At 38.8% G+C, this 26,938-nt stretch overlaps 1 protein-coding gene across 2 annotated transcripts in view; it reads left to right on the top strand.

The window, feature by feature from the left end:
- PARD6B (par-6 family cell polarity regulator beta) overlaps window positions 1–24,673 on the top strand; it is a 29,891-nt gene extending 5,218 nt beyond the window's left edge. The window contains exons 2-4 of one of the 2 annotated variants that reach the window (XM_075011558.1): window positions 4,757–4,979; window positions 19,942–20,559; window positions 21,980–24,673. In XM_075011558.1, the coding sequence (XP_074867659.1) occupies window positions 4,757–4,979; window positions 19,942–20,559; window positions 21,980–21,987 (849 nt within the window). In that variant the 3' untranslated portion in view covers window positions 21,988–24,673. Of the gene's footprint in view, window positions 1–4,756; window positions 4,980–19,941 lie in introns of both variants that reach the window. The other variant, XM_075011557.1, reaches the window with a different exon arrangement.
- Window positions 24,674–26,938: the final 2,265 nt, after the last annotated feature.

Raw genomic sequence — 26,938 nt, 5'->3', positions numbered from 1 at the left:
GATGTCCATTTTAGAGAGAGTTATTTTGATGTATTTGACAGCTTTCTAATGGTTTGGAATATAGTAATCAGCTTGGACTCCTTCCTCTTGATTTTGAAAAAGCCAGTTCTACCTCATGTTTATTTCAGGTCAGCTACAAGATATAATTAAAGGTGGCAATCAATCAGCTAATGACTATCAGTCATCAACTGGCCACCTGCTTATTGAGGACTTATTACATCTACAAATTGTTACCCAGCCAGACTATGAAAAGAATTGTTAGCTTTTGCTCCCCTTTGTTCCCTGAACTTACCTATTTATTTCTTGTAAGTGATTTTAACACATTGGCTATCACATTTTAAAAACATACTTTTTTCCTTATGTAGACTTTAAATAGTCTCTGCTCCCAAAAGCTTATATTCGCTCACTGTCTTTGAACAAAGCTAAGCACAGTGAGGCACTTTGCTGGTTTTGGTTTCTAATACTGTTGTAATACAAATAATAGTACAGTGTAATGTAGGGGGAAGAGAAATTGCAATGTTTGGGGAATAGAAGAAAGCACACTTTGCTTTGGAACAGGATTATTGCAAAGTGTAAACTCGTTCATATCCAGCATTCTGTTTATATGGAACTCTCAAATAACCAGTATTTAACCATAAGTAAGTTTTAGTTACATTTTCCAGAAGTACAGTATAGTGAAAGTAAATACAAATAAATACAGTATAAGTTTAGTGTACAATACTACTGTAAATAAACTACTCTGTATACATATTTTTCTTTAATATTTAATCTTGTTTTTCTTTAGTGTTATACAATGATAGGTATACTTCTCTATTATTCAGAATGTTTGAATGTCTGGCAACCTCCCAGTCCCAGGGCTGCCGGATATAAGAGTTTCTGAAGTGAATTGCTAAAGCGCAACAGTAGGTATAATGGATGGTTTGAATAGGAGAGGCAGACCCCCACAGAGAATAGGTAGATGATACAGTAGATTGGTGCAGAGCTAGTCTACAGAAATTAAGCTACTCTGCATTGGACAGGGAAAGATGGAGAGGAGTAGTGAAAGGCATCAGACACCAATGGGCGCTGAGCCCACAGTTATTGATGATGATGATGAACAGCAGGGTCCACACAGGAAGAGTGGAGCATTCTCCTATAGGTTAGATTTATACCTTACCTTTCCACAAACTAAATCTTCATATAGACAGTTTGTCTCTTTATGCTGTTTATACCAACATTTCTACTGTCAGACCTGAATGGTAGAGCATTTCTGTCAATAGTGCTGAACTGGCAGTGAAATAAAAATCTGAATCTTGCTAGTGTAAACAGGCCTATAATGCTGTTGAGGAATGTGTTCACAGCCTCTCTTTGCCTCTCCTTTTTTAGGTAGGAGCAGAAGTGACTTAAAATTAAGGATGTAGGGGATATGAATTCTTCCTCCTTTATCCCAACAACCTTGAAAATAATTAGCTGCACCCTGGTGCCCCACCAGAATATCTGCCACTGCATCCAAAATCACAATAATTAACTGTATGGTTTATTAAAGCAGAATTAAGTTACCATTGATATTTTTGTGTTTTCTGCTGTGATATTACTATTAGCCTTTTGGGGGTGGCTCATATCTTTGAGGTATTGTTTCAGGCTTGCAGCAGACTTGGGCACAATTTTTCATTTACTTCATATGTTGATGGGTTTCTTCTTAACTATGAGGATGAAACTGAGTCTTTGAAAGTTGAAGCGTAATCTTAAATAGGCAATGTGTTGCTGATGGCAAAACATCTAATGCCAGCAAGTATAGATTTCAGGTGAGACACCTATTTCAATATAATAATGGACAAATGGTGTAACAATCAAGCTTTTTGTAATACCTTTGAAATTTTAAATTTTGCTTTCAAATATATATTTAAGAAATGTGAATTGGCAGTGTCAAACACTTTTGGTGCTGAGATTTATGCATATTTAAAATCAGATGTCATATTCTGAGTGACTGAGATCCTAAATGACTGGTGCTTTTCATTGCTTGTCTTAGCTATTCATGTATAGTTGCCAATTAGTCTTTTAGACCGTTTCATCTCAAGGTATATCTACAGTGACAGAGCTATGGCACCACAGCTATAGCATGGGTGCTTCCTACATCAAGGGAATGATTTTTTTTTCTATTGTTGTATGTAATTCGTCTCTATGAGAGATTGTAGCTAAGTAGATTCAAGAAATCTGAACTAGCAGCATCAGTGGAGGCGGAGTATTTTTATCTAGCTACATCATATAGGCTGTGTCTAGATTGTAGCGTTTTGTTGGCAGAAGTTTGTTGGAAGATACCTTTCAACAAAACAGTGGCTGCATCTACACTAACAAGTGCTTTTGAAAGATTTTTTTAAAGAAGGGTGCTCTTTCAAAGATCCTGTGGCGCATCTACACACACAAAGCATTCTTTCGAAAGTAAATTGTAAGAATGTGGTAGTCCTTTCAGCAGCACTCTTCGGCGCTCATTTCAGGAAGAACACCTTCTTTCAAAAGAAAACGTGGGTAGATGCTCCACAGGTCCTTTCTTTCATGATAGCATCACATTGGAACATTAATTGGTCCGACACCTGCGACTGCCACTCCATGTTCACCCTGAGGTGGCACTTCATTGTCTCATTTATGTCCTGAAGGACTGCACTGTGCTGCTGCATCAGCTACTTGTGAACCTGCCGTCAACTCCTCTGGCTCCAGGGGTGGCCCAGCCTTCAGTTGGTGCCGGTTTTGCTGTACAGAAGACAAGGAGGAATGATAGTGAGCCATTCATTCAGTGCAGCTCTTAAGGCCATGTCCCCCAGTGTGAGGAAGGGATGGGGATTTCCCAGGAGCAAAGCCATGTGTGGCCTGCACAGCAGGCCCTGCTGCATGGGAGCTCTGTGGTGCCTCCAGGACTGTGCTGATCATTGTGCTCCTCCTCGCCCCCCCCCCCCGCCCCAACCGATGGGCTAGTAGCTAAGGGGGATGTCTGGCCACAGAGGGGTCTCCTCATGGGTGGCAGGTGAGCCGGAAGCAGCCTAGCCCTCTGAAGGGCCTGTTTGCAGTGCTGCCCGCTGGGGTCAGGCCCGTGCCAAAGTGGCTAGCCTGCTTCTAGCCACGGCATGTGCTGGAAGGGACTTCTCCTCCAGGACTTGATGCTTGACTAGCATCCTGTGAACCTGGTAGCAGAATGCTGCCCGTGGCCCTGGGGTTGTCTGCTGGGTCCAGGTGGCACATGCTACAGCTGCATGTGGTTCCATGTACTGGGAACACAGCATGCCATCCTGCCCAAGCCAGCCAAGTGATGCTTGCAGTATGCCCCATCTGGGTCCACCTCCCACGCCCTGGGGCCTGTGGTGCATGGGGCACACACCAGAGGGACCCTTGCCGAGTTCAGCGGATGCCCAAGAGGTGACCTGGCTGCTGGGAACAGAGTCCAACACCATGACGAGGCTCCTTACCTCAGAGTCCAGATCCTGTGGAGTTGGGCCTTGAGCAGCTGTTCCTCCTCCTCCTCAGAGTTGAGGCTCAGGCCAGGGGGTGTGGTGTCCTCCTCCGCTGTGCCTGCCCCGCAATCTAGTTAAGCTCCCAGTAATAGGGGCAGAAGGGTGGTTCTTCCCCCAGCCACCCACAGTGGCTGGGTCTGGACATAGCCCTGTCTCAGTTCCTTTGCTTTAGCTCTCACTTGCTTGAGCGTGTGGCAGGGGTGGACCCATTCATCCAGGCCCTCAGCCATGAATCTCAGCATTGTAGAGCCCAGTTTTGGGGTCCTGCAGGGTTTCCTCCTCTATCCACAAGTCCAGGAGGGGCCTGAATCTCAATCCTGCTCTAGAAGGGATTCTGCCTCTTGGAGCCCTGACAAGGATCCTGGTACACCTGAGGCTGCTCTCTCAAGGGCCCAGGAGGGTCTCGGGCTCCCTCCTGCTCTGGTATCTGGCAATGCTCTTATCAAGGGTGCAGCTGTGAGGGCATGGGGGAACGCAGCTGGTAGTTCTGCTGCTCGCACAAACTCAGTTTCCTGCCACGGGGTTTCCCGGGCTCCCTGCACCTTTAGCAGAAGGGCCAGAGTCAGGAACCATAGATTGCTGTTGGCTATGGACAGGATGTTCACTGGGGAACTGCATGGCATCCAAGAGGCCTTTTCTGTCGACAGAAGGCCCCCTGGAATGTCCAGACCCGCATTTCATTGACAGGTCTCTCTCAAAAGCAGAATTCTTCCTCATGGTGAGTGGAGTGCAGCTGTCAACAAAAGTGCTCTGTTCTGTTGATTTATTGTTGACAGAACCCCTTTTGCAATCTGTATGCTTTGTGGTTTTTGTTGACAAAACTTTGCAGTCTGGTCATAGCCATAAAGTACAGTTCTTTCCATAGCTCTGAGCAACGTAGCTAGTTTTATCTAATGTATAGCTATGGGCCAGGCTTTAAGATGGAGCACCCTTATGTATGGTTATTTGGGCTCTAACTTAAATATAACAGTAAAACGAAAAAATCTTTGCACAGAATCAAAAGTTAAATAGGTTCCAATCAAGACATCGCACTGGAGCAGATTACCTAAAGATAGAATTATTTACAAACGTATTTTGAAGTGTGTGGCATGGAGCCTCATGTTAGTACATCTGGAAGGTCAGTTTTTCATTCAGATCTTTAGAACCATGTCGTTATGCACTGTCTGATAACTTTGTTTTATTTCATGAGTACTTAACAGAACAACCTGAAAGTTCCATTGTCTTTGTGTACAATGTGAGTACTGTCTTACTCAAATCAGATGTCTTTATTGTAGTTTGGAGCTGAATTTCGACGGTTTTCTCTGGAAAGATCTAAACCTGGAAAGTTTGAGGAATTCTATGGATTATTGCAACATGTTCACAAGATCCCCAATGTTGATGTTTTAGTTGGGTATATAGACATTCATGGAGATCTGCTGCCTATCAACAATGATGACAATTATCATAAAGCAGTTTCCACAGCCAATCCTCTGCTCAGGATTTTCATTCAAAGAAAAGGTAAGTTCACTAAATTTATGTCCTGATAGTGCCTTCTTGTACAAAGCTATATCCATGCACATGGTCCCTTATTTTCCCCCCGTCTAATTATTCTTTTAAAAATGTCCCAATTAGACATTACTCCATTTCTCTATGTTGACATGTGTACTGACTTCTTCCTGATCTTCATTAGGACTTCCAACTGTCCTTAGCAGCAGGCTGGTTTTTTTCAAACATGTTGTGCATGATTGCTGTAGGACTCAAGATTCCCTTTTGTCCAATAATTCTGCTACTAAGCTACTTTTCTCTTTTTTTTTTTCCTCTTTTTACATTTGGAAATGTCTGTAAAATGCAGATTTAAACCATATTTGGCCAACCAAAAGTCCATCCTCACTTTATATGAAAGCAGTATTTCTGCTCAGCTCTTCATTTATGAACATATTCAATTCTTAACTTACTCAGGTTGGTAGGAAACATTGAAGTTAAATTCAGCATTCTCCATTGAATGTTTTTGTGTATTGTTTAAATGAATTTGTTTGTCTACTTTTTGTTTCCACTGTGCATTCATATCTTAATTGGTCTGTGGAAGGTTAGAGATACAAAAGAAACTTGGTTTGAATAGATGTCTTATTTGAAGTAATGGTCATTAGTACAGTTTAAAGATTAATTTTATAACCTGATAGATTTTGTTTTGGTAATAAACTAGCGTTCAACATGACCCTTACTTCAGATCAAATTTCTGATGGAATTATGACTTATTTCTAATTCAGAATAGAAATTTATCTCTCCCACACCTTTCTTTCAGCAACAGGAGTAACTTCAAGGTGTACTTTTTGTCTTGTACTTCATTTTTGAATGCTGTTTCTCATGAAGGAAAATTGAATATCATGATCTAATATATGTTCTTGTCTAGTAGCAGATTGTACACTTAACAGTAGGAAACTGAAAAGAGCTGCTACTGTGAGTCTAATTAGTTTTTCCCTGGATTCACAAACAGTTATGATCCTTTCTGTAAAGCTCTTCCTTCAGTAGCAATACATCTAAACGCAGATTCTTTTGATGTTGTACAAAACAAAACTCTGTTACTACATCTGTCAAGTTTAGTTTAATTTCAGTTAAAAGATTATTCATATTTTGTTGCATGTCAGGTAAAGATTTTGCTATCTCTAGTAATATTGGTAAAATAGATGTTTTCCAGTGCAAAAATAAATATTTGATTCTTCTTCCCCCCTGACCCCACCAAGAAGAGAAAACTTGTTAGAAAAATGTTTTAGCTGAAGTACCTCTTTCCTAACAGAACTCTTAAGAAAATGTAATTTGGAAGCAGCTGTGCTGCCATTAAAATGAATTTGCTCTATTTAAGTGTTTGAGTAGGTAAAAACTGATTCAATTCCAAATTGGCACAGAGTAGAACTAGATGACCTAATAGGTCCTTTCTGTCCATAGATTCTGTGTAAGCTACTTCTGCAGCCATATGACAAAAGCAGATAAACTACTTTGTCAGACTGAGGTTATTAAGGTTGCATTTTAACACCATATGTTTTGTTACTACAGTTGTACATGTAATTTCTTGTACATATGTTTAAATTATGATTGACATGTAGATTATTTTGGTATTATCTGGGACAAAGTTTTTTTTCAGTTCTAGGCATTGACCAGCTTTAGTTTTTAAAGTCACTCCCATAAGTGGTTAGTAGGAAACACTGTAACAAGCAGCCATTGCCTTTCCTCCTCTTGCCACTCTTTAATAGCTATCTTATTATTCTATGATTCTGTGTGTGAGCTACAGAAGACTAAGCAATAGATTTCAAAGTTGTTCTCAACCCTGGGTCTTAATCTGTGTTTCAGCCAGTACTTATGTTTTATATTATTCCAGTGTGATTACTTCGAAGGGAGTTACAAATCTAAATCTTGTTCAAATTGAAAAGATCTGGTTTATTTCTTCAAAGTAATAAAAATATAAAGTAACAACTTAGGCCTAGTTACATGATACTGAAAATTATTCAAATTCAAGCAATATAGCATGTAACTTTTTTATTGTTCAGTTAGGAGTAATTGTACTCTGCTTTTCTGATTGCATAACTTTGTCTGCACTTCAGTGTATATGTAAAGGAGAAATATCCATCATTAATAAGGCTGCTTCAGTCTATCACTTCTGAAACTAGAATTTGTTGAGGAGGAAACCACTTCTGTATCACCACCCATTTTTGAGATCTTTGTGTCTTCTACATTGCTTCTATAACATAAATAATCTGGTTTTTTTTTTCAGTGGGAAGGGTTATATCAAATGTAATTTAAGAAGATGATGGGGCTCAATAAGACCCTTAGCAATAGACCACCCCAATGAGACAGGAAAAGTAGGTGTCTAATCCCAGTATTTTATTTATAAATTGGTATGTATTTTAAATGAGAAGCTGGAATACAAAGGAGGGAGACGCTCATACCAAAACCTGAGAGAGATAAGAGTGGAGCAGAATAGACTGGAATCCTGAATCTTATAGTTAGTACCCATAATGTATCTAGATCACCAAAGTAAAATGTCAAAGGCCTCAGATATACGAGGAAACAAAGTGCCCTGACCACTTGTTAACCAACATGAGGTTAAGATCAAATGAAGGCAAGGCAGTTTGTAGTTTTAACACTTAGCAGGTGGAGGTAAATGTGTTCCCACCAGTGCTTATCTCAATTTGTAAACAGGTGAAAACTAGAAACTGCCTTGTCTTAACTAGGATTTTATTGTTAGCCAACATAAGAAAGCGCACTCGCGTCCAATGTGAACATACCCTGGTGGGGTAAGTTGTGTTCATGGTTTTTATTTGTTAGCTTTATGGACAGCTTTTACTATGGCTGTAGTAGAATAAAAGCTAAATTTCCTCGGAGGTAAGTATTGTCTAGGTTAAATACAACATTATCACCTAGCTTACGAGATGGTGGCTCATTCGTAGCTGCATCCTGAAGATCCTTTCATAACAGATTAATGGGTATCGTTGGTGTCTTGGAAGGGGTAAAAGGAAATCGAAGGTGGAACTGATGGTACTTTAATTCAGTCAAGATGTTATGGGGGCTCTCTGCAAGAGAAACCTGACCTGGGGTGAAACAAATGTGGAAGCCAGCTGGTCATATCTTTTTGCTGTCTTCCACAATACAAGAAATGAGGATGCTCCAATGAAACAAAAGATATAGGGGAAATATTAGGGTTTCTTTTAAATACCACGTGAAACTAACCTGTAGAACCTCATGTCGTAGAATATTGGAGCAGCAAAGTGAAAATTTTGATAACTAAAGTAGAGACACACTTAGGAAGTCACTTAATTCTTCCTTGCTAATGCAAGCTTGTTCAGTAACAGCACTACTTCTGGCATTTATCTACAGATTACCCTTGGGTAACTATTCCATAGCATAATTATCAAAACAAATTTTTTCTGATTAGTCAATCTTTAACAATTTTTGGACCTCTGTGCTTTATATATTGAGTCTGTTCTGGTAGGGCTGTAGATCTGAAGAAGTGGGTCTGTCCCACAAAAGCTCATTACCTAATAAATTATTTTGTTAGTCTTTAAAATGCTACTGGACTGCTTTTTTGTTTTGATAGGTTGCAGGCTAATATGGCTTTCTCTCTGGTAGTATATAGCATAATTAATGTAGTTTGCAGTTACACTGTCTAAGTTTACAGGAGTAATCAATCATCATGCTTCAGGGTATAGTCTTATAGGCAGCTGATGTCATGAACAAATTATTCCACAACAAAGCAGAACTGTATGATTCTAATCATTCATTATGTAACCAGCTAGAAACGTAATGCTTCTTTGCTTCAACTTAATGCTTCCCTGCAGAGTTGGATACAGGATTGTTGTGAGATGCTGAGGATACACAAAAGCAGTAACAGTCTTAATACCATTCCTTTTTTAAATGAGAATTGTTTATACATTAGAGTTTGTAGTAAAAATGTCAAATTGTCTCTGGTATCATGCTAATCCACTAAGCAATTAATTTTGGACCTCAATAACTGTTGGAGTTAGGTTTTAAACTATTTCCTGGAGGGGGTGGGGAAGAAGAGGAGCATGTCTGTTTTTTCATGCTTCCAGTGTGTTGACAACATGCCTTTTCCTAAAAATCCTGGTGAGAAACACTGAACCCAGCGTAATTACTCCAACACCTGTAAATACTTCCCAGATTTAGTTTAGAAATGCCTAATCAATGATCAGGTCTCCATTATTTTCTCCATGTAAGTTCATAAATGTTGACTACCAGTGTTAGGTTCATTGTGGTTGACTTTTGAAAAAAAAAAATAGTATTAAATTAGTGTTTTCCCAAGTATTATGGTACTCTTTGCAGAACATTCTGAAGGCTTATATTTAGAAGCTCAATACCTGAAGGATAATTTTACCAGTAAGTGCATGCCTTGGGAAGCATATCAGAGGGCTTGCCAACAAATTGTGGAGTTCCAGGTATTGAAGAATATTGAGTTGAAACTGTTTCAATGGTTGTAGACTTTTTTTTTAAATGATACATCACATACACACACACAGTTAGTATCACCAGTGAGTTTGAGATCATTAAAATAGGAAGTTTTTATGCCAAGTTGACATTTACCTTTACATCTTTGCTACCAACACCTTGTTCTTTGGCCTTATGCCAAAATATTTTCCACTGTAACTATAAACTGATTAGCTAGATGTCAGAACAAAGATCTCTTTGTACTCAAGGATATTGCTTTAGAGGATTTGTATGGGGATCGAGGAGAGGTTAAAGAAAATCATGCTGCCCGCCAGAGTTATGGAGATTAGTTTTCTTCAAGCCATCCCTCCTGCTCCCTGAAATTATGTAACTTTACGAATGTTCTACTTTAAGCTTTGTACTAGTTTAGAATCTTTAGACAATATCTGAATCTAATTAGTGCCCAAAAATCCTGAAGGTTTGTATAGTGCGGTAATTTGGAAATGGGATGGCACTCTGACTTGTAAGTATTTAAAAATACTGTGTCTTTCCACAGTACAACACTGAGCTTTGAAAATTGGATTTCTTGAAAAGGTGAGCTATGAGAAATTTCTGAGAGTTGCATTCACTGTGCTTTAGGTTTGGATGTTTTTTGAGTGTTGAGGAGGGTTGTTTCTTGTTTAAAATAGGGAAGTCTTGATGTTCAGATCTTTTCTAATAGAGGCAGTTTCCCCAGTTTTAATTTGAAAGGCCCAGTCTTGCATTTTTTGGTATTCTTTAAATTCCAATTGCAAAAATGAGTTTAAGAAAACTGCTTTTGTAATTGGCGTTTAGGTGCCTTTGCTGACTTCAGAAAGTTTATCTCAAACTGGGGGAAAAATTTAGGCTTTGTCTGTGCTTCTAAAAGTAAAACACAGTCGGGGTAGCAAGTGTAAGTGTGGCTATGGTGGGAAAACGGGGAAAGAACTCTCTGTGCTCTATGTAAGCCACCTCCGTGGGGGGAATGGCTTTTACTGCACTGTAACTTACTCTTTTTGGGCAGGGGTATTTTCACACCCCTGAGTTAGAAAGTTGGAGTACAGTGCAGTAAAGTGGCAGTGCCTTAGTTCTGAAACACAATTTGCGCACACACTTTTGTCAAGGTTTTAAAGATCTTAACATAATTAATGTTGAACATAATTTGCATACAAATGCAGCTTAAATATAAAATCAGGAAATACATATGTTAATGTTAACTTGTTCTGTAATGCACATTAAACAAGAAAAGAATGAACAAAGGAGTGCATACTACAGTTGAGCTTTGTTGCTGTAAGAGTCCTCATTCTTGCATTTTCTGTTTGTTAAAGTACATATTCTGAATGTTGCAGTATTTGGTTCTTAAGGTAACCACTGTTTTCAATGAAAAAAAGCATAACCCTAAAGTCAGTAACCAACTGAGTAAAGGCTAAGCAATATAATTCTCAACCTGTCTAATTTTCACATGTAAAGGGCAGCAGTAAGCCTAAGATTAGCTGATGCCCATTAATACTCAGGTGATGACACATCATTGTCTGATAGGTGTATGTGCATTTCTTGAGGCTGTTAAAACTAATTTTCTTAAGTCTAAGATCAGGTACATCATTTCTATAGTTTTAACTTTAAAATGGATTGTCATAAATGGCTCATTTTCTTAGAAAATGGATCTTTTAGATGAGATGAAGGAAAACTGTTTCCACTCGATTTTTTTTGGGAAGTGATTGGCACCTGGATGCTGAGTTAGAACTCACAAAGTTTCATCATATTTAAGAGTACTGTAATAGGTGATTTTTTTTCCGCACCCTTTTATTAAAATACCAAGTTACAACTACTTAAACAGTAAAAGTTACCAGACTGTTGTAAAGGGAAATATGAACACTGGAGCGGGCTCTGCATAAAGTGAGCACTCTAGATAACTTGCGATCAGCAATCCAAATTTCTTTGCTCACAAGAAATGAAGCAAAAATAGTGTGCATGTGCAACTTACTTCTGATGCTTATTTAAAATATGTCTGCTCTATAGACAATGGAATAAATATTATGAAAACTTAAGTCTGTATTTAGGCTTGACAGAGGAAGGGCTAGTCAGTCTAAATGCTAACAGATTTACTAAGTGCATTCAGTGACTCTTCGAGAAATGCCCTGCTGATTGCTCCCTGGAGCAACAGTTAGTTAAACCTGCTTTATGTGCTCTCTAGCATACCCACAAGTAAATTAATGAAGGGTGACCATGCTGCCTCTCTCTTTTGCAATGCTGGTCTTCCCAAAACATAGAGGAGTTAGTGGGGTGACATGTGCCTTTCACAGCTTAGCTGAATTTAGCCTTTGCAAAAGTCTAGTTTTTAAGACTGTACAATCTCAGGTAATTGTTAAATTTCTATTTATATGTAACAGTAATCCCTGTAAATATTTCTACATTGTTTACACAGAAGAAGCTTTGTAAATAATCAGTGAGAGGCAGAAGTTAAAGATCCCAAGATTAAACAAAATAACCCTTGTCCCAGCAAACATTCTTTCTTAATAAAACAGGTTCTAATGTTCAAGGCTATAAACCTGTTCTTTATACCTATAATAGTTTTTTTTTCACTTACAGTAGCTGTGCTGCTGTCACTTAAATAATTTTTTCTTGTATGAAAGGGTGCATGCATTAAAACCAGACTCTTCTGTTACCTGGTCTGTGCTGCTTGAACAACTTTCCTTATTTTCAGATTAAATATCTCAGCCATTATAACTTTCCTAAATGTGGGATCACTCTCAACACCCTGTTAACATTGTCTTAAACTTAATGCTGTTTTGATATGTCAAGATTGTAAAAAGGCTAAATTTATTATTTCTGAGTTCTCTTAAATCACTCTGGAATCAAATCTTTTTTTAAACAATATTGCTGATCAGGCCAAAAGCTCACAGGCTATTTTTCAGTTAATGTTAAATTCCAGAAGAATTGCATTTATAACAACATTTTTGACTAGAGAGGTTAAAAATTCTCTTCGCTGTTTGAGAGCTTTTCATAGTTCTTGTTTCTTTCAATATTTTAAATTTCATACTCAGTTTACAATGCTTTTAGTGCTGTAGCAAATTTTTATAGTGCTCTGAAGAGCTCTTGTTTGGATTAGCCATCTTCGGAAAAAGACAGGCACTTCTCCAGTTACTGTTCTTAGGAGATGTTAGAATGGCAGAAAAACATAGTGGTATTTAGATATTTACAGATTTCTGGCTTACCACTGCATGTACCAGGTAGATAACAGATTTTAAAAATCTGATTTTTAAAAAAATTTTTGTTCAAATGATTTTTCTTTTTAAAAATAAACCTGTTTTCAAAATTATTTTGAACACAAAATAAGGTCTAAACTTACTGTAATTTCTTAAAACATTTAAAATAAATATGCCGAATCAGCCTCTATCAACAACTTTGAGTGAATTAAAGACTGCTTTTTAAATAAAGATCTTTTCTGTATAAAGAGAGATTATTCTAATTTTTTAGGTCAAGATTTGTAAATATGGCATCATAGATCAGCTGAAGTAACTTTATCTTAGGATATGTCTAGCCTGGCACAGCCACAGCCCTGAGCCTCCATAGCATCTTAGTATGATACTTAATCACAGCAACAGAAGGGCCTCTTAAAAGTGGTAGCTAGGTTTGACAGGAGTTTTCCACTAATCTAGCAATGTTTGCATGCTGGGGTTTAGGTTGGATTAACTACATTGTGCAGGATATGCAATTTTTTGTAGCCCTCAACATTGTAGTTTAAGCCACTCCCCACCTGAAATCCAGCACATCTTATATTTCCATTTCCCCTGTCCCCTTGCTACCTGGCTTTGTGCTGTATAATGTCGGACCAGTGGGTCCTGCACATGGTGGAAAGGTGATTATGATATCCAATTCCATTCTTACCCTCCTTCCCTGTCCCTTTTCAGGGACCCCTGTCATGAGAGCCTACTCGGCCTGAAGGTCCAAATGCTTGTTGAGCAAGGTGCAATAGAAGAGGTTCCCCCACAGTTCAGGGGCCTGGGGTTTTATTTCCTAATTCTGAAATCCAAAGGGGGTCTGAGACTCATCATGGACCTGCAAGGCCTAAACAAGTTTTTTTTAAGAACAAACAAACAAACAAACCAGTTTTGCATGGTCTCCCTGGGACTCCTCATTCCATTGCTGGATAAAGGGGACTGGATCACTGCTCTGGACTTACAGGGCGTGTTGTTAATCACATTACTATCTACCCTCCAGAATGAGGACTCATTCTATGAGGGCACAGGGGTCCTCAGTGGCATTCTTGTCCCATGTCCCGATTCAGGAGATCTATAGGGGGCCACCTGGTCCTCCATACATATGTTTGTGGCCCATTACAGACTTATGCAGATGCTAGGCAGGACGCTGCAGTGGGCAGGGCCATGCTGCAGTCGTTCTGGGGTTCTGACTCCACCTCCTAACGTCAGCTTGTATTCATCTACATTGGAATACACATGAGCAATCGCTTGAAGAAGAAAAGACAGTTACCTGTTTCTGTAATTGGCGTTCTTCAAGGTATGTTGCTCATGTCCATTCCAGAACCCTTTCCCTGCTGTCAGAGTAACTGCCAAGAAGGAACAGAGCAGGGAGTGGGTTGGGCACTGTATATATTGGTTGCCGTGTCCTGCACCGACCCCAGGACTCCCAGCTAGAGGAAAAAGACTGCTGGCAACAGTGCATGCGTGCACACTTATATTGGAATGGACATGAGCAACACATCTCAAAGAATACCAGTTACAGAAAGGGGTCTTTTCTTTAAATGAGGGTTTTCCTCTTGGTGGCCTAAATTTTAAATCTTTGGTACCAATTGTTTGATTATTGATCTAGAATATATGCTAGTCTGTATTTCCTACTAAAAATAAAATAATAAATATACATAGCTGTACAGAACACATTTTCCATCTTGGAGCCTTATGGAAGTTCTTGTATTTGCTGTCCTGGAAGGGAGACATTCTAGTGCACGTTACATGATTTAGGAAAGGCCAAGATTGTTGCTCTGTCCTTTTCCTCCAATTTAACTTTCACCAGGATACAGTGCTCTTTCAAACATGTCCAGTCTTCTCTCCAAAGGACCTGTCAGTTTTGTATATGATGTGTGCTGGCCTCTTAATTTCTAACCAAGGAAACTGGCAACACAACCTGTAGGTTCTGCATAAGGATTGGGAACACCTAAAACTGGATGTGTCGGAGCTTGACAGTTTTTTTAGATGATGATGATGATGATGAAGGCTGATGCTTCCTTAGTGACCAGCATCCAAAAGAATAAGTAAAATTGATATTTTCCCTAAACTTCCAGAATGAATAAGGCCAGAATTTTTAAAACCTTTGGACTATAGTTGCTCTGCTTGAATGCAAATAACCACTTTTACTCAATTGTTCAGGTATGCAAATTCAGGGTAGTGAGTCTGAATCCTGATTAACATCCCCCTCCCCTTTTTAGACTGAAAGTAAACTCAGCATCTTATCTATTATTCACTGATTTTTTTTTTTTTTAAACTAAAACATGCTCATCTTCCTAATGACTTTTGATTTTATGCTACAGCTGTTTGACTTTATAACAGCTGGAGATTTCTGTGTAAAGATTTGTCTTTGGTTCAGTAAGAAAGGGACTGACACAGCTGTAACAGTGCTGCAATGAAAACATAAAATTCTTGATTTGTAGGATTGTGCATTACCAAATTGAGTTGTTGTGAATGCATGATATGGGACAAATTGGATTGAGACTGACTGACAACCACATCTTAATTTTGTTCTCTGGACTTACCCATCCCCTTTCTGCCCCTGTTGTAGTCCCTGGCTCACAAATTCAGTTTTAAGTTACATGCTTTGAACTTTGCACCCTGAACTTTGAGTTTAAAAGTGCAGTTGTGGACTTTGAATATACTGTCCCTAGATTACACATTCAAATATAACACATTTCGTTTTCCTAACTTTGCATCAATTTTTTTGCGTGAATTTTGTCTATTAACTTTGATCAAGAAACAAAGTATCCACAGCAGTCTGAACTCTGCCATGTTGCATATTTATTATTTAAGTTCCACATATGGTGATTAATTTGTGCCAGGGCTGAGCCCTGGCACATCTAGGCTTGTCAGTTTGTAGCCCTGGCACTCTGGGGTTTTGCATCAGTTATGAATATAAAAAATTGCTTGAGTCCTTACACCTTTTTCATTACAAGTGAAGCACTGTGCATGTTTAATACGGTAATTGGCCAGAGTTATTTTTGAGAGTTGTTTTCACAGTGAACTAAAATCCCTCTTTCACATTTGAGCAGTTGAATTTAGTCACCAAATTTCATACTGTTTATGAAGGAAGTAACTTTTCTCACTAACTTTTGTCAACCGTTAAAACAAAGATTTGGCACAGGGAATGCTAAAAAATGAGCTCCTATTAATATTTGAAGCTTATTTTAAAAAATGACCAGAATTCTTGCTTTATTTTAATTCTCTAGTGGTTCCAAACTCATCTAACAGGCTGCTTTTGAGATTTTTAAACAAGACAAAATGAATACTGTTATTACCTTACTAAACTGCCTGAAATGTAGCCAGTGGAATTAAGTTCTTCTAGCTCTTCAATTTTTTTTAAACACTCCCCAATGTTGTCTTGCTCTCTTGCCTGTGTTCTTCTTTTGCCACTCCAGATCTGGGGGAAGGGGGTTGAGAGGCAGTTTGAACATGGGAGGAGACTGCCCAGGGCATTGCTGATTTAAATTCTTAGCATACTGAATGCTGCAGCACCATGGAAATATTTTCTTTGCACTAAAGTCATGGCATGTGCAGGCCTGTTCATGGTGGTCCTATGATAGCTTCCTCATCGCTTCAGGTAGCAATGGAATGGGGATTGGATTGTGTTGAGTGGATGTCAATAGGAGCGGGAAGTATGTTTTGGGGGGACACTGTAGCCTGCCAAGTGTGAGTTACGAGTCAAGATAAAGGCAAGAAGGTAACTATTGCATGTGGTAGGGAAATATTAATTTAACTAATGATTTAGCTCAGGGGTGCACAAAGTTGGGGGGGTTTGGGGGGCATGAAATTTCATAAGGAGGGCACAGCATAACTGGCTGTTGGGTCTCAAATTCATCCATCTCATTAAAAATGTTTAAATATGTTACTGTTTATGTATATATGTTCACATTTGTATACTGATTTTTTTACATGTTTTCTTACACGTCAAAAGGGTTTTTTTGTATGAACATAACTGAAATTTGCGTTGGTTTAGATTACAGTAGACTGGTTGTGGTGGGCTGCTAATTGCCGGGACGAAGAGTGGAGTCTGGCATAAAAAATTTGCGCACCCCAATTTAGATTTTTAATGTCTCGATTGATGATGGAAAATGCTCTTGAGCAGGCTAAATGTAATTTTTTTAATGAAATATAAAATAGTGCTTGTTTAAGGGGTGTATTAGTTATCACAGCAACTAACTTTAAATTTGTTGTTTGCTTAAATTCTCAATCCTAAAATGCATTGAACAGTTATTAAACATTATTATTTCTATTAACTTCACTCTATTTGAAGTCATGTCAGAGGTAAATAGGATGAAGTTTAATAAGGACAAATGCAAAGTACTCCACTTAGGAAAGAACAATCAGCGTCATAAATATAGAATGGGAAGAGACTGTGTAGGAAGAAATACTGCGGAAAGGGATTTAGGGGTTTTAGTGAACCACACACTATATATGAGTCAACAGTGTGGTGCTGTTGTGCCAAAAGAAAAAAAAATTCTGGGATGCATTAACAGGAATGTGGTGAGCAATGGGCTTAAACTGCAGCAAGGGAGGTTTAGATTAGACATTAGGAAGAACTTCGTAACTTTGAGGGTGGTTAAACACTGGAATAAATTATGTAGGGAGGTTGTGGAATCTCCATCGCAGGAGATTTTTAAGAATAGGTTATACAGACACCCATTAGGAATGGTCTAGATGGTGCTTGGTCCTGCTGAGCAGGCACGGAACTGGACTCGATGACCTCTCAAGGTCCCTTCTGGTTCTAGTGTTCTGTGATACTGTAATCAGTGGGTAAGATTTATACCAGGGATGGGGACCCAGCGATAGTGGGTGGGCCACATGAGTGGCCGTCTTTCACTTTACCAGACTGTGGCAGCATGAGGCCCACTGGGATTCCGTTTGTGGCCTCCAGCTTTCCCCACTCCCTCATGTGCCTCTTGTGCACTGGGGCAACAGAGCCCCATACCTACCTGCTGCTACTTCTGCCTCCTAGCACTTTTGGAGCCCACAAATTGTCTGATTCGTGCTCTGTCATTTCCTCCTCCTGTTACTCCTCTTCCCCCCCACCCCCGGGTGCTGGAATAACATGAACAACTGATGCATGGCATTCCAGCTCTGGGAGGGTCAGAGGAGTGGGAATAGAGCACAAATTAGGCAATTAGCATCTCCTCCGTTGTGCAACAGGTGTATGGGCTGCAGGGGGAGCCCCAGTGGGATGCATGTTGTCCACCACTGATCTATACACTTCTTTTCCCTTGTCCAAAATACATATGGATACATTTCATTACATTATTTCAAAAAACTGTAGGCTGCAGATTTACTCTGTATCCAATAGGTCTGCAATTGTGGACTTTAAATGGAATGGAAGCATCCATAATCTGGCATGATTTTAGTTAGCCGAATGACCGCTTACAAGGGTGTGGCCAACTTTCCTATGGTCCCATAAAGTTTGTTTATCCAGTAGATCAGGTTCTCTGTGTTCTGTGCTGTTTAGTTGTAATTTATGCCTAACTGTGTAAGAGCCCAGTACGCAGTGGAAGCGTTGACAATGCTGCTAGACAATGTTGCCCTCCTGTGGTCTGGCAAATTTGCTTGTTCAGCACCGCTCAGGCCCTGAGGATGCCAAAATAGAGAAGTTCAACCTGCATTTAAAGTGGATACTTTAGATCTTGTTTCACCTAATTTGAAAGGTTTTTTGTGCATAATGTTTGAAATTACAAAACTTGTAATGTTGTAAACCGCTTTGCTTGTTTTCCTGAAGATTTGTTTGGAGTACTTAATACTATTTTCACGTACCAGTTGCATTAAAATTTACCCTCTGAAAGCCTTCTCACTGCATAGTAATTGATAGGGCATGAACAGCAGGCACAGAAAATTACATCGTCATGGATCAAAGAGATATATAGGCCCAGGTCTAGACTAGGGGAAAAAAATTGATTTAAGATGCACAACTTCAGCTATGAATATTGCATAGTTGGATGTGGCATATCTTAAATCAGTTTTTACAGCCATCCTTGTAGCAGGAGGTTGACAGTAGAAACTTGCCCATCGACGACTTACTCCTTGTGATGGTGAGGAGTACTGGGGTCAATGGCGGTGCCCTGATCATTTGATTTAGTGTGGCTTCACTAGGTGTGCTACCTCAAACACCTGAAGATTGACTGCCAGCATGCCAATCTTCCGGTAAGTATGGACGTGTCCTTAATCCCAAAAGATTATGCACTAAGTGGAAAAAAAATGTTGTGGTGTCATTAAGTACCCTAGCTTTTACACAAGGGAATAAAATGTTTGTGTAAGCTAAGGCAACACTATAGTGTAATGCTGAAGAAGTGCTAATGTTAATCCAAGTAAACCTAGTGAAATTAGATTGTTTTGATATTCCATAACACTGAGAATTATGCTATGCAAAGATTTAACCATAGTAGTTTTCTCTCTGAAATGCCTAATATAGCAAACTTTTAAAATTAGAGAGATTGGTGAGGTACAGTGTTTCACTTCACCTACCTTGTGCGTCTAATATCTTGGGACTAACATGGCTACAACACTACATATAAAATAGTTTGTTTATACAGAATATAAGAATTAATTTTCTATTCTATTAAAACCATGTAATGCATCTTAAGCTTTAAGGGCTTCCCAAAAACACCATCCTTGAGTAAATATAAGCTTTATTCAATCAATGTTGTCAACCAAATTATGGAAACTATAGTGTTGGCTATTGTTTACATCACTTGCCTTAAGTATTTTTTGTTATATTTAGTTTACCACCCGTTTTATCTGCACGGTGTAGGAGCGGTGATGGGATTGCATGGAATGAAATAAACCTTCTGGAGAATGAATCCAGGTCACTTGGCTGACGTCCACTTACTTGATTATAATAGGGAGAGCAGCCAGTGAGCCTTTTCCAATCCTCCTGTTCCAGTGAACTGAAACTTAAAGGGCAGGAGAAATTACAAGTGGTCTGTTCTTATGAGTAAGAATTTTCGGTAGGGTGCGTGTGTATGGAGAAAACACCTACTGTTGATTTACTTAAAAACAGCTGGAGTTTCATTCTTCCTTCAAATAAACTGTTTATATTGCTTAATTTTTTAAAATACTTACTATAGCTTTTCTTTGGTATTTAAAAAGAGACGTGACCTTAAATTAAAAAAAATAGTTCACAGCATGCTGTACCAACAATTTTCTCAGAACTTTTCGCACCTTGTCAGCCTGAAACTTTCTTTTACTGATAGACACTGTGTGCAGAACAGAGCACTTCATACTATACTAATTGCCAACATATGTTTTCTGTCTTCTTACAGAAGATGCAGACTACAGTGCATTTGGTACAGCCACTATGACAAGAAAGAAAAATGTCTTATCAAATGTGTTGCGTCCAGATAATCATAGAAAGAAACCACACATTGTCATTAGCATGCCACAAGACTTCAGACCAGTTTCGTCTATTATTGATGTGGACATTCTCCCAGAAACCCACCGCAGGGTGCGACTTTATAAATATGGAACTGACAAACCACTTGGATTCTATATACGGGATGGCTCTAGTGTCAGAGTAACACCACATGGATTGGAGAAAGTACCGGGGATTTTCATATCCAGGCTTGTTCCCGGAGGCCTGGCTCAAAGCACCGGCTTACTGGCCGTTAATGATGAAGTACTGGAGGTAAATGGCATAGAAGTCTCAGGGAAGAGCCTTGATCAAGTTACAGACATGATGATTGCAAATAGTCGTAACCTGATCATTACAGTGAGACCAGCAAATCAGAGAAATAATATTGTTAGGAACAGTAGGACTTCTGGGAGCTCAAGTCAGTCTACTGATACTAGCCTTCCGGGTTACGCGTTGCCCATTGTACAGAATTTTCATCCAGAAGAAGACGATGACACTGATGAAGATGACATTATTATTGAAGATAATGGTGAGCCTCAGCAGATTCCAAAAGCTGTGCCTACCAGTGAAAGTCTGGAATCATTAACACAAATAGAACTCATGCATGAGTCGCCACAAAATGGTTTCGTTTCTTCCAATGAAGTAAACTTATGTAATTCCACAGGCAACATTAACATGGATTATGAAATACATGATCCAAACAAAAAGCCTTTAGAAGATGGGACAATTATAACATTATGATTACTGCCCCAATGGTGTATCTTACATTATCCGAGAATGCTGTGTAAGTTTTAATTTGGCTTTATATAATGCAGTTTTATACCACTCAACCTACCTGTCCTTAAGACCTTCAAACAAACATAAGGAACAATAGCAAATGCAAGAATTTGAATAGGTTTGAAACAGAATTATGCAGACTGATTAATGTCAGTTTTATAATTCTGTAATTCCATGTAAATATTTGGTAAGGTTAGAAAATAGACGTGGCTCTGATTTGATGTCTGTGAAGCTGTCCCTAGCTGAGTTGGGACAGAGGTAAAATGGAGGATTGAGAGGTATTGACTGTATATTTACTTCTGGAAGTATTGTTACTGGTTTTAAAGAGTAAATTTCCATTACCATGTGAAGTGAATCAGATAGTGAAGCTGCATGTCGAATTTGAATTTATGGTCATATAAGATTACTCCTTAATTACACAAGTCTTACTCTTCCTGTGGTACCTTGAAGAAATAGTTCTCCTCTTGGTTTACTGTATTTTATAAGGTTGTCTTTTAGGTTGGGCATAGTCATAAGTGTAGTAAATTACATTCTGTAACTGTCTAAAGAAATTACATACAAAATTAATAGGATGAAAATATTTTATCTGATGCTCTTTTCATGCTCCAAAAATGGTTGTGTTAAAAGGTATCAAGATTCCTACAAATGGTATGAAAGTGTTATATGAACTTAAGACAGAACTGTTTAATAATTATAAATTATTCAAAAATTTTTATTATCCAGTAAGGGTTGGAGCAACTTACAACACCTTAAATTAGGCTTTGTAAAACCAACTTGAAACTTGGGCTAGCACATCTTCAGAATTTATAACTAAATTATAATTTTTTTATTTTATTTGAATATTAGAAAACTGCTAATGGCAAAAATACTGAAAACTAAAATCCTGATGCCACAAACACACATGCATGAGTCAATGTACACTCCTGCTTAGCTGAATAGTTCATTGACTTCAGTAGATCTACTAATGTTCTTTATTTGCAGCATCAAGGGCTAAAATTATATTGTATTTAAGAAATAAATTTAAGACAAAATTGTTAGAATCATAACAAATTAGTTCACTACTCATTAAAATCTATTAAGTTTTACTACATTAACATATGTAACTTTTTATGTACAAGCCACATTTTTTAAAAGTAGCTTTCTAAAAGTGGATTTTTCATACTGTTTCTCAGGCATGTAGGTGTCCTAAATCCTTCAGACTTCAGGCCCTGATGGAACATAGCCTGGTTGAAGCACTGTAGCCTTCTTGACTTGTGGAAATTCAGAGTAACAGAAAGTGGGGTTTGCAAATATAGCCTAGGCTATTGTGCTTATGTTTTTATCTCAGTAAGGACATAGCTTCTCAGCAGAACACATTTCAATGCAAAATGTGAAAGTCCACAGGTAGGAAACTGACCTTTTTGAGGTTCTTTCCAGTCCTAATATCAATGGTTCTAAGAAACAAAAAGCAAAACATTCTCAACAGTTTCTCTTTAAATTGGAGAAAAGTAAGAACCAACAACGCTTATTCCTGAGGAAATTCTGCACCTCAAAAAAAGAAAAAAAAAAATCTGTGGAAAATATTAAATTTTGCCTGTTTGTTAGGATAACACAATATAATCATGACTGTTTTCAATTGTTTAAATAATTGACTTCAAAATACCTGTCAGTGAGTACATCTAACAACAATTCAAGACAAATGTTTTGAGAAACAGGTTCCTTACAGAGCTTTGGGTGGTAATTCATCTAAAGTACAATACAGAAATGTATTTCCAAATCCTTCAGCAGCAGTGCAAAGCCTTACTTGGAGGAGGAAGAGACGGGGATATTGGAGGAGCTGAAGGGAGTAATTGCTGGGAAGGAGCCTTAGAAGAAACCTGGAGGGTTGTTATGTGTGAATGGGAGAGGTATGGAATAGATTTTTTTTGCCAAATATTTGGGGGGAGGGGGCAGAAAGGGAGAGGGAGTTGGGGGGGTCTCCCTCATGCAGACCCTCGCTGAACCCCTCCTCACCTCTTCTGTTTAGTCAGGCACATCTACCCTTCTCCCTGTTTGGCCCTGCACCTGCACACGCCCTTCACCCAGGCACAGCTGCCCCACCTCCTTGTGTCCCAGCACTTGTTTGCTTAACCACCTACCCAGCTCCATGTGGCCCTACATTCCCACTGATCGCCTGATTCAGTGCTGTCACCCTCTGGTTCCTGTGCCCTGATCTAACCCCCCCCCCCTGCATCTCATGCTGCACCTGGCCCTGGTGAGTGCAAGATATAATTGCAGCTTCCTTTCTTCTCCCTGTCAAAATCTGTGGGAATCATGGGGAATCTGCTGGGAACATCAACTGCAGCCTTCCCCCAGGAGAAAATTTAAATTTTAAAAACTGATTATTAAAAATGTATTTATCCACACAACTTCTTTTTAGGACAAGTGTCTTAATTTAAAAGTGGTTCAGTTTTTAATCCTTCAACCCTTTCCTTTCTCAAGTGAGGACTTTTCCTATATCATGTTTGTGTGCATTCACATGCTTTTTTATTTACTTGAATGTACTGTGAATAACAAAAGCAGCAAATTGTACCTGCATTAAGAGAATGAAATCCACAGATGAAGATGAATTAATACACACATTTATGTAGTGATATAATGCTTTCAGTAGAATTATTTTATGGCTCTAAGCTGCAACATTACTAATGTTGCAGCTTGGATGCAAGATAAGCTATTCCCTTACATGAGCCTGGCACCTTAAAAGACTATAGTTATAACAGATTAATGTTCTGCTTAAATACAAAACACTTCATGGTAGTATGCTGCTAAACTTTTGTCCACTACCTAATTTGGGGGTTTCTTACAGCATATTCATTTTGGAGAAATATACTGGTGTTAAGAACTTAAAAGAAATTCAGGGCAAATAGCTCATGAATTTCCATCATGAAGGATTAATAAGTTTTTGTAATTAAAATGACAGACTGCACAATGCGTAATCGCAAAACACTGCAGTTACCGTAAGAGATTTTATAGATTTCTTGTATTAACATTCTACCACTCTACAAATTATTACTAAATATTTTTAAAATTACTATTCCAGGATAATCATCTATTGAAATAAATGGTTACATTTAACTTTATATATTAAATGGTACCTTTATTAGCTTTTTATACACTACCTCTTAAAGTTTGTTTTCTGTTAACGTCTTTCAGAATTTCTCTGGGAGGGAGAAAAAAAATCCAAGGCTTGACTTTTGTACTGATTTTTAACTGTAAAATCTAAAATTATGCATGACTGAAAATATCAAGCTGCTGTCAATATACATTCTTTATGTATTCAATATTCCAACTCATAAATTGTATTTTAATCCAGATTTTATAAACTAATTTATATCATTTCAAAATGCTTTGGAATACCAACATTCTTTTGAATAGTGTTATGTGGATGTGTACGTACACAGTAAAAGCAAGTTGTCCCTCCTCTTTGCAGGCAGTCTGAAAATAGATTAGCCTTTTAAGTGCACCTTATTAGAAAAGAGAAAAAATGTTGATAGAATTAAGATACATACACTGAATCTCTGTTATGGGATCTGAAAAAGTCAAACTTAACAACTGTGAATCATATGTTCTTCCGCAGGTTCAGTATGTGTAGGACAATGTCCTCATGAGCTGTCTGCAACATGTACTTTTGTGAATAGTCTGTATTTTCTAATTAAATTTTACTTGTGATTTGATTTTTATGCAAATGAAAACTTGTTTCAAATGTCAATATCAGTATTTTTCTTACAACTTTAATGTATAATGTACATTGATATCTAACTAAATGAATCTTGATTTTACAAAATCAAATTAGCTTTAGCTGTATATTAGTTTTATTTTTACAGACTGGAATAATAAATGGATCTAGAAAGATACGTAAATGCTTTTTAAAACTACTTCAGCAAATTCAAGGGAATTTGTATTCTAAAATTGTGAAAAACATACATTCAGGTATAGCTCTTGAAGGACTCTTACTCTGGTGTAAAGAAAAGTGTGTATATCATTGTTGTCCTAATTCTATTGCTATTTAAATCAATGGGAGATCTATTAACTTCAGTGGAAGATAAAACAAAGCAGCAGAAATGTAGCTCTTTTAACGACTAACAATGATTTATTCAGTGATGAGCTTTTGTGGGACAGACCCACTTCTTCAAATCAAAGAAGTGTGTGTGTCCCACAAAAGCTCATCACTGAATAAATCATTTTTAGTCTTTAAAGCACTACATTCCTGCTGCTTTGTTTTGTTGGAGTACAGCCTAATATGGCTACCTCTCTGTTACCATTCATTGGAATATATTAGACTGTAATGTTAACTTGAAGAAATATGTAATAGGTTATGTTCTTGACTAATACTGTTAATGCAGCCTTAAATTAGATCACCTGAGGGCCAACCGAGGCTAGTGTGCTGCATGCATGGCCTTCTTCTTAGTGGGCCTCAAGACTGTGATAACCAAGATGGCATCCTGGGATAGGATGGTTTTGCTAACTCTATTTGCGTATGTAGAATTTGTGGGGTATGCCAACTGAACTGTAACAGCACTTTGGCTGGATACAGGAGTAGAGAGCTCTCACAACACTGAGTGCAATCAATGCACTTCACTTCACTTGCCCTTGTGTTAAGTTTGTGTTGCTTTTATAACACCAGTATGGTGTGATGGGAGGGGGACCAAAACTATGCAGAAGGAAACCACTGGAATTGGAGACCCTGTGTGAGAGCAACGGTAAACAAAATATCTTGTGGTCCACACACACAACCCCAACTAGCAGCATGCAGCCTTCATGCCAAAGGTTGCCCATCACTAGATTAGATTAATAACCTGGTGTAAGAGGTAGCATAGTTGCGTTGTTGGAGTATGAGATGCTAGCCAAGACTTTAAGAACCCTTACTGTACAGCCTTGGGCAAGTAACTTGCTTTGATTTTCTCTTTATCAGTTGAGCAGTGATTGTGCAGTGGTTGGAAACATGAAGTGCCGGGCTTAGAAAAGTGGGTGTGTTTATCATATTAGTCCAATGTAATTCTAATATATTAGAAACTTTACTAATACCACATAACCTCCAGGTTCTATGGAAGAGACAGTCCTTTCTATTCTAGCACTTATCTCAATATCTGAAAAGCTAAAGAAAGGGCGTGCATTTTTCAGTGGCTTGGATAGTAACTAAAGCCTGGAGAAAGGTTCTGCATGACCCTACGTACAAGGAAAACATTTGCTGTTCTTTCCCTTAAACCATGCAAAGCCTTTCTTTTGAACACAAGGCTCCTGTTATGAAAATTTTTGTTTTGCTTCATTTGCATATTCACAAACTTCTAATAACACCTACACAAACAACTGAATTTTCTTTCTTCCTCTCCTCTACACTCTGTTGGAACAGTGTGTAGGAAGGAGCAGATTGGAACTCTTGTCCAGTCCTCTCTTGTCTGGCAACATCAGTGGTCTGGCACAACCACTGATGTTGCTGGACCAGAGAGCTTCAGTTGCGCAGAGCCGGGCTGGTCGGTGGGATGCTCCCACTGGTGGCAGGGAGCTCTGCCAGCCCTGTTGTGGTGAGCTCTGTCAGCCCTGTGGCAGTGGGAGCCCTTAGAGGAGTTCAGTCAGGGCTGGGGGGTCCCCTGCAGCAGCCCTGCGGCAGCAGGGGGCCTTGTTGGAGATCCCTGGCAGCAAACCCCATGGCTGTGCGTAGCCAGGCTGGAGTGGGGAGCTGGTGGTGGTCAGGAGGAGCAGCCCCTTGTCCCCCAGATGAGCCTGGAAGCCTGATCTCACCTGGTCTGGTATATTCACTCATACCAAAGGTTCTGAACTGGGGAGTTACAACCTGTATTAGGCTAATCTTGTGTTGGCAGCAGACAGGAACACTGAAGAAAACTAACTGTAGCTGTGTCGTTTCTGTCATGGGGGCATGGGAGAAATGTAAATTAACAGAAGGGAAATGTGGAAGAAACTGAGATGGAAACTGTGAAAGGGATGTGTGGTTTTTACCTCATACTATATAGATTTCATAGGGAAGATCTGTATGGTATACGGTAGAAGTACACAAGTTGGGGGTCCTGACTCAAAAGGGATTTGCTGGGGGGGGGCTTATGAGTTTAAGGGGTTGCAGTGTTGTCACCCTTATTTGCTTTCAGAGTTTGGGCAGC

The sequence above is a fragment of the Carettochelys insculpta genome, chromosome 17 (assembly GCF_033958435.1).
Source record: "Carettochelys insculpta isolate YL-2023 chromosome 17, ASM3395843v1, whole genome shotgun sequence".
Classification (NCBI taxonomy): Eukaryota; Metazoa; Chordata; order Testudines; family Carettochelyidae; genus Carettochelys; species Carettochelys insculpta.
This window is presented reverse-complemented; position numbering and strand designations above follow the sequence as displayed.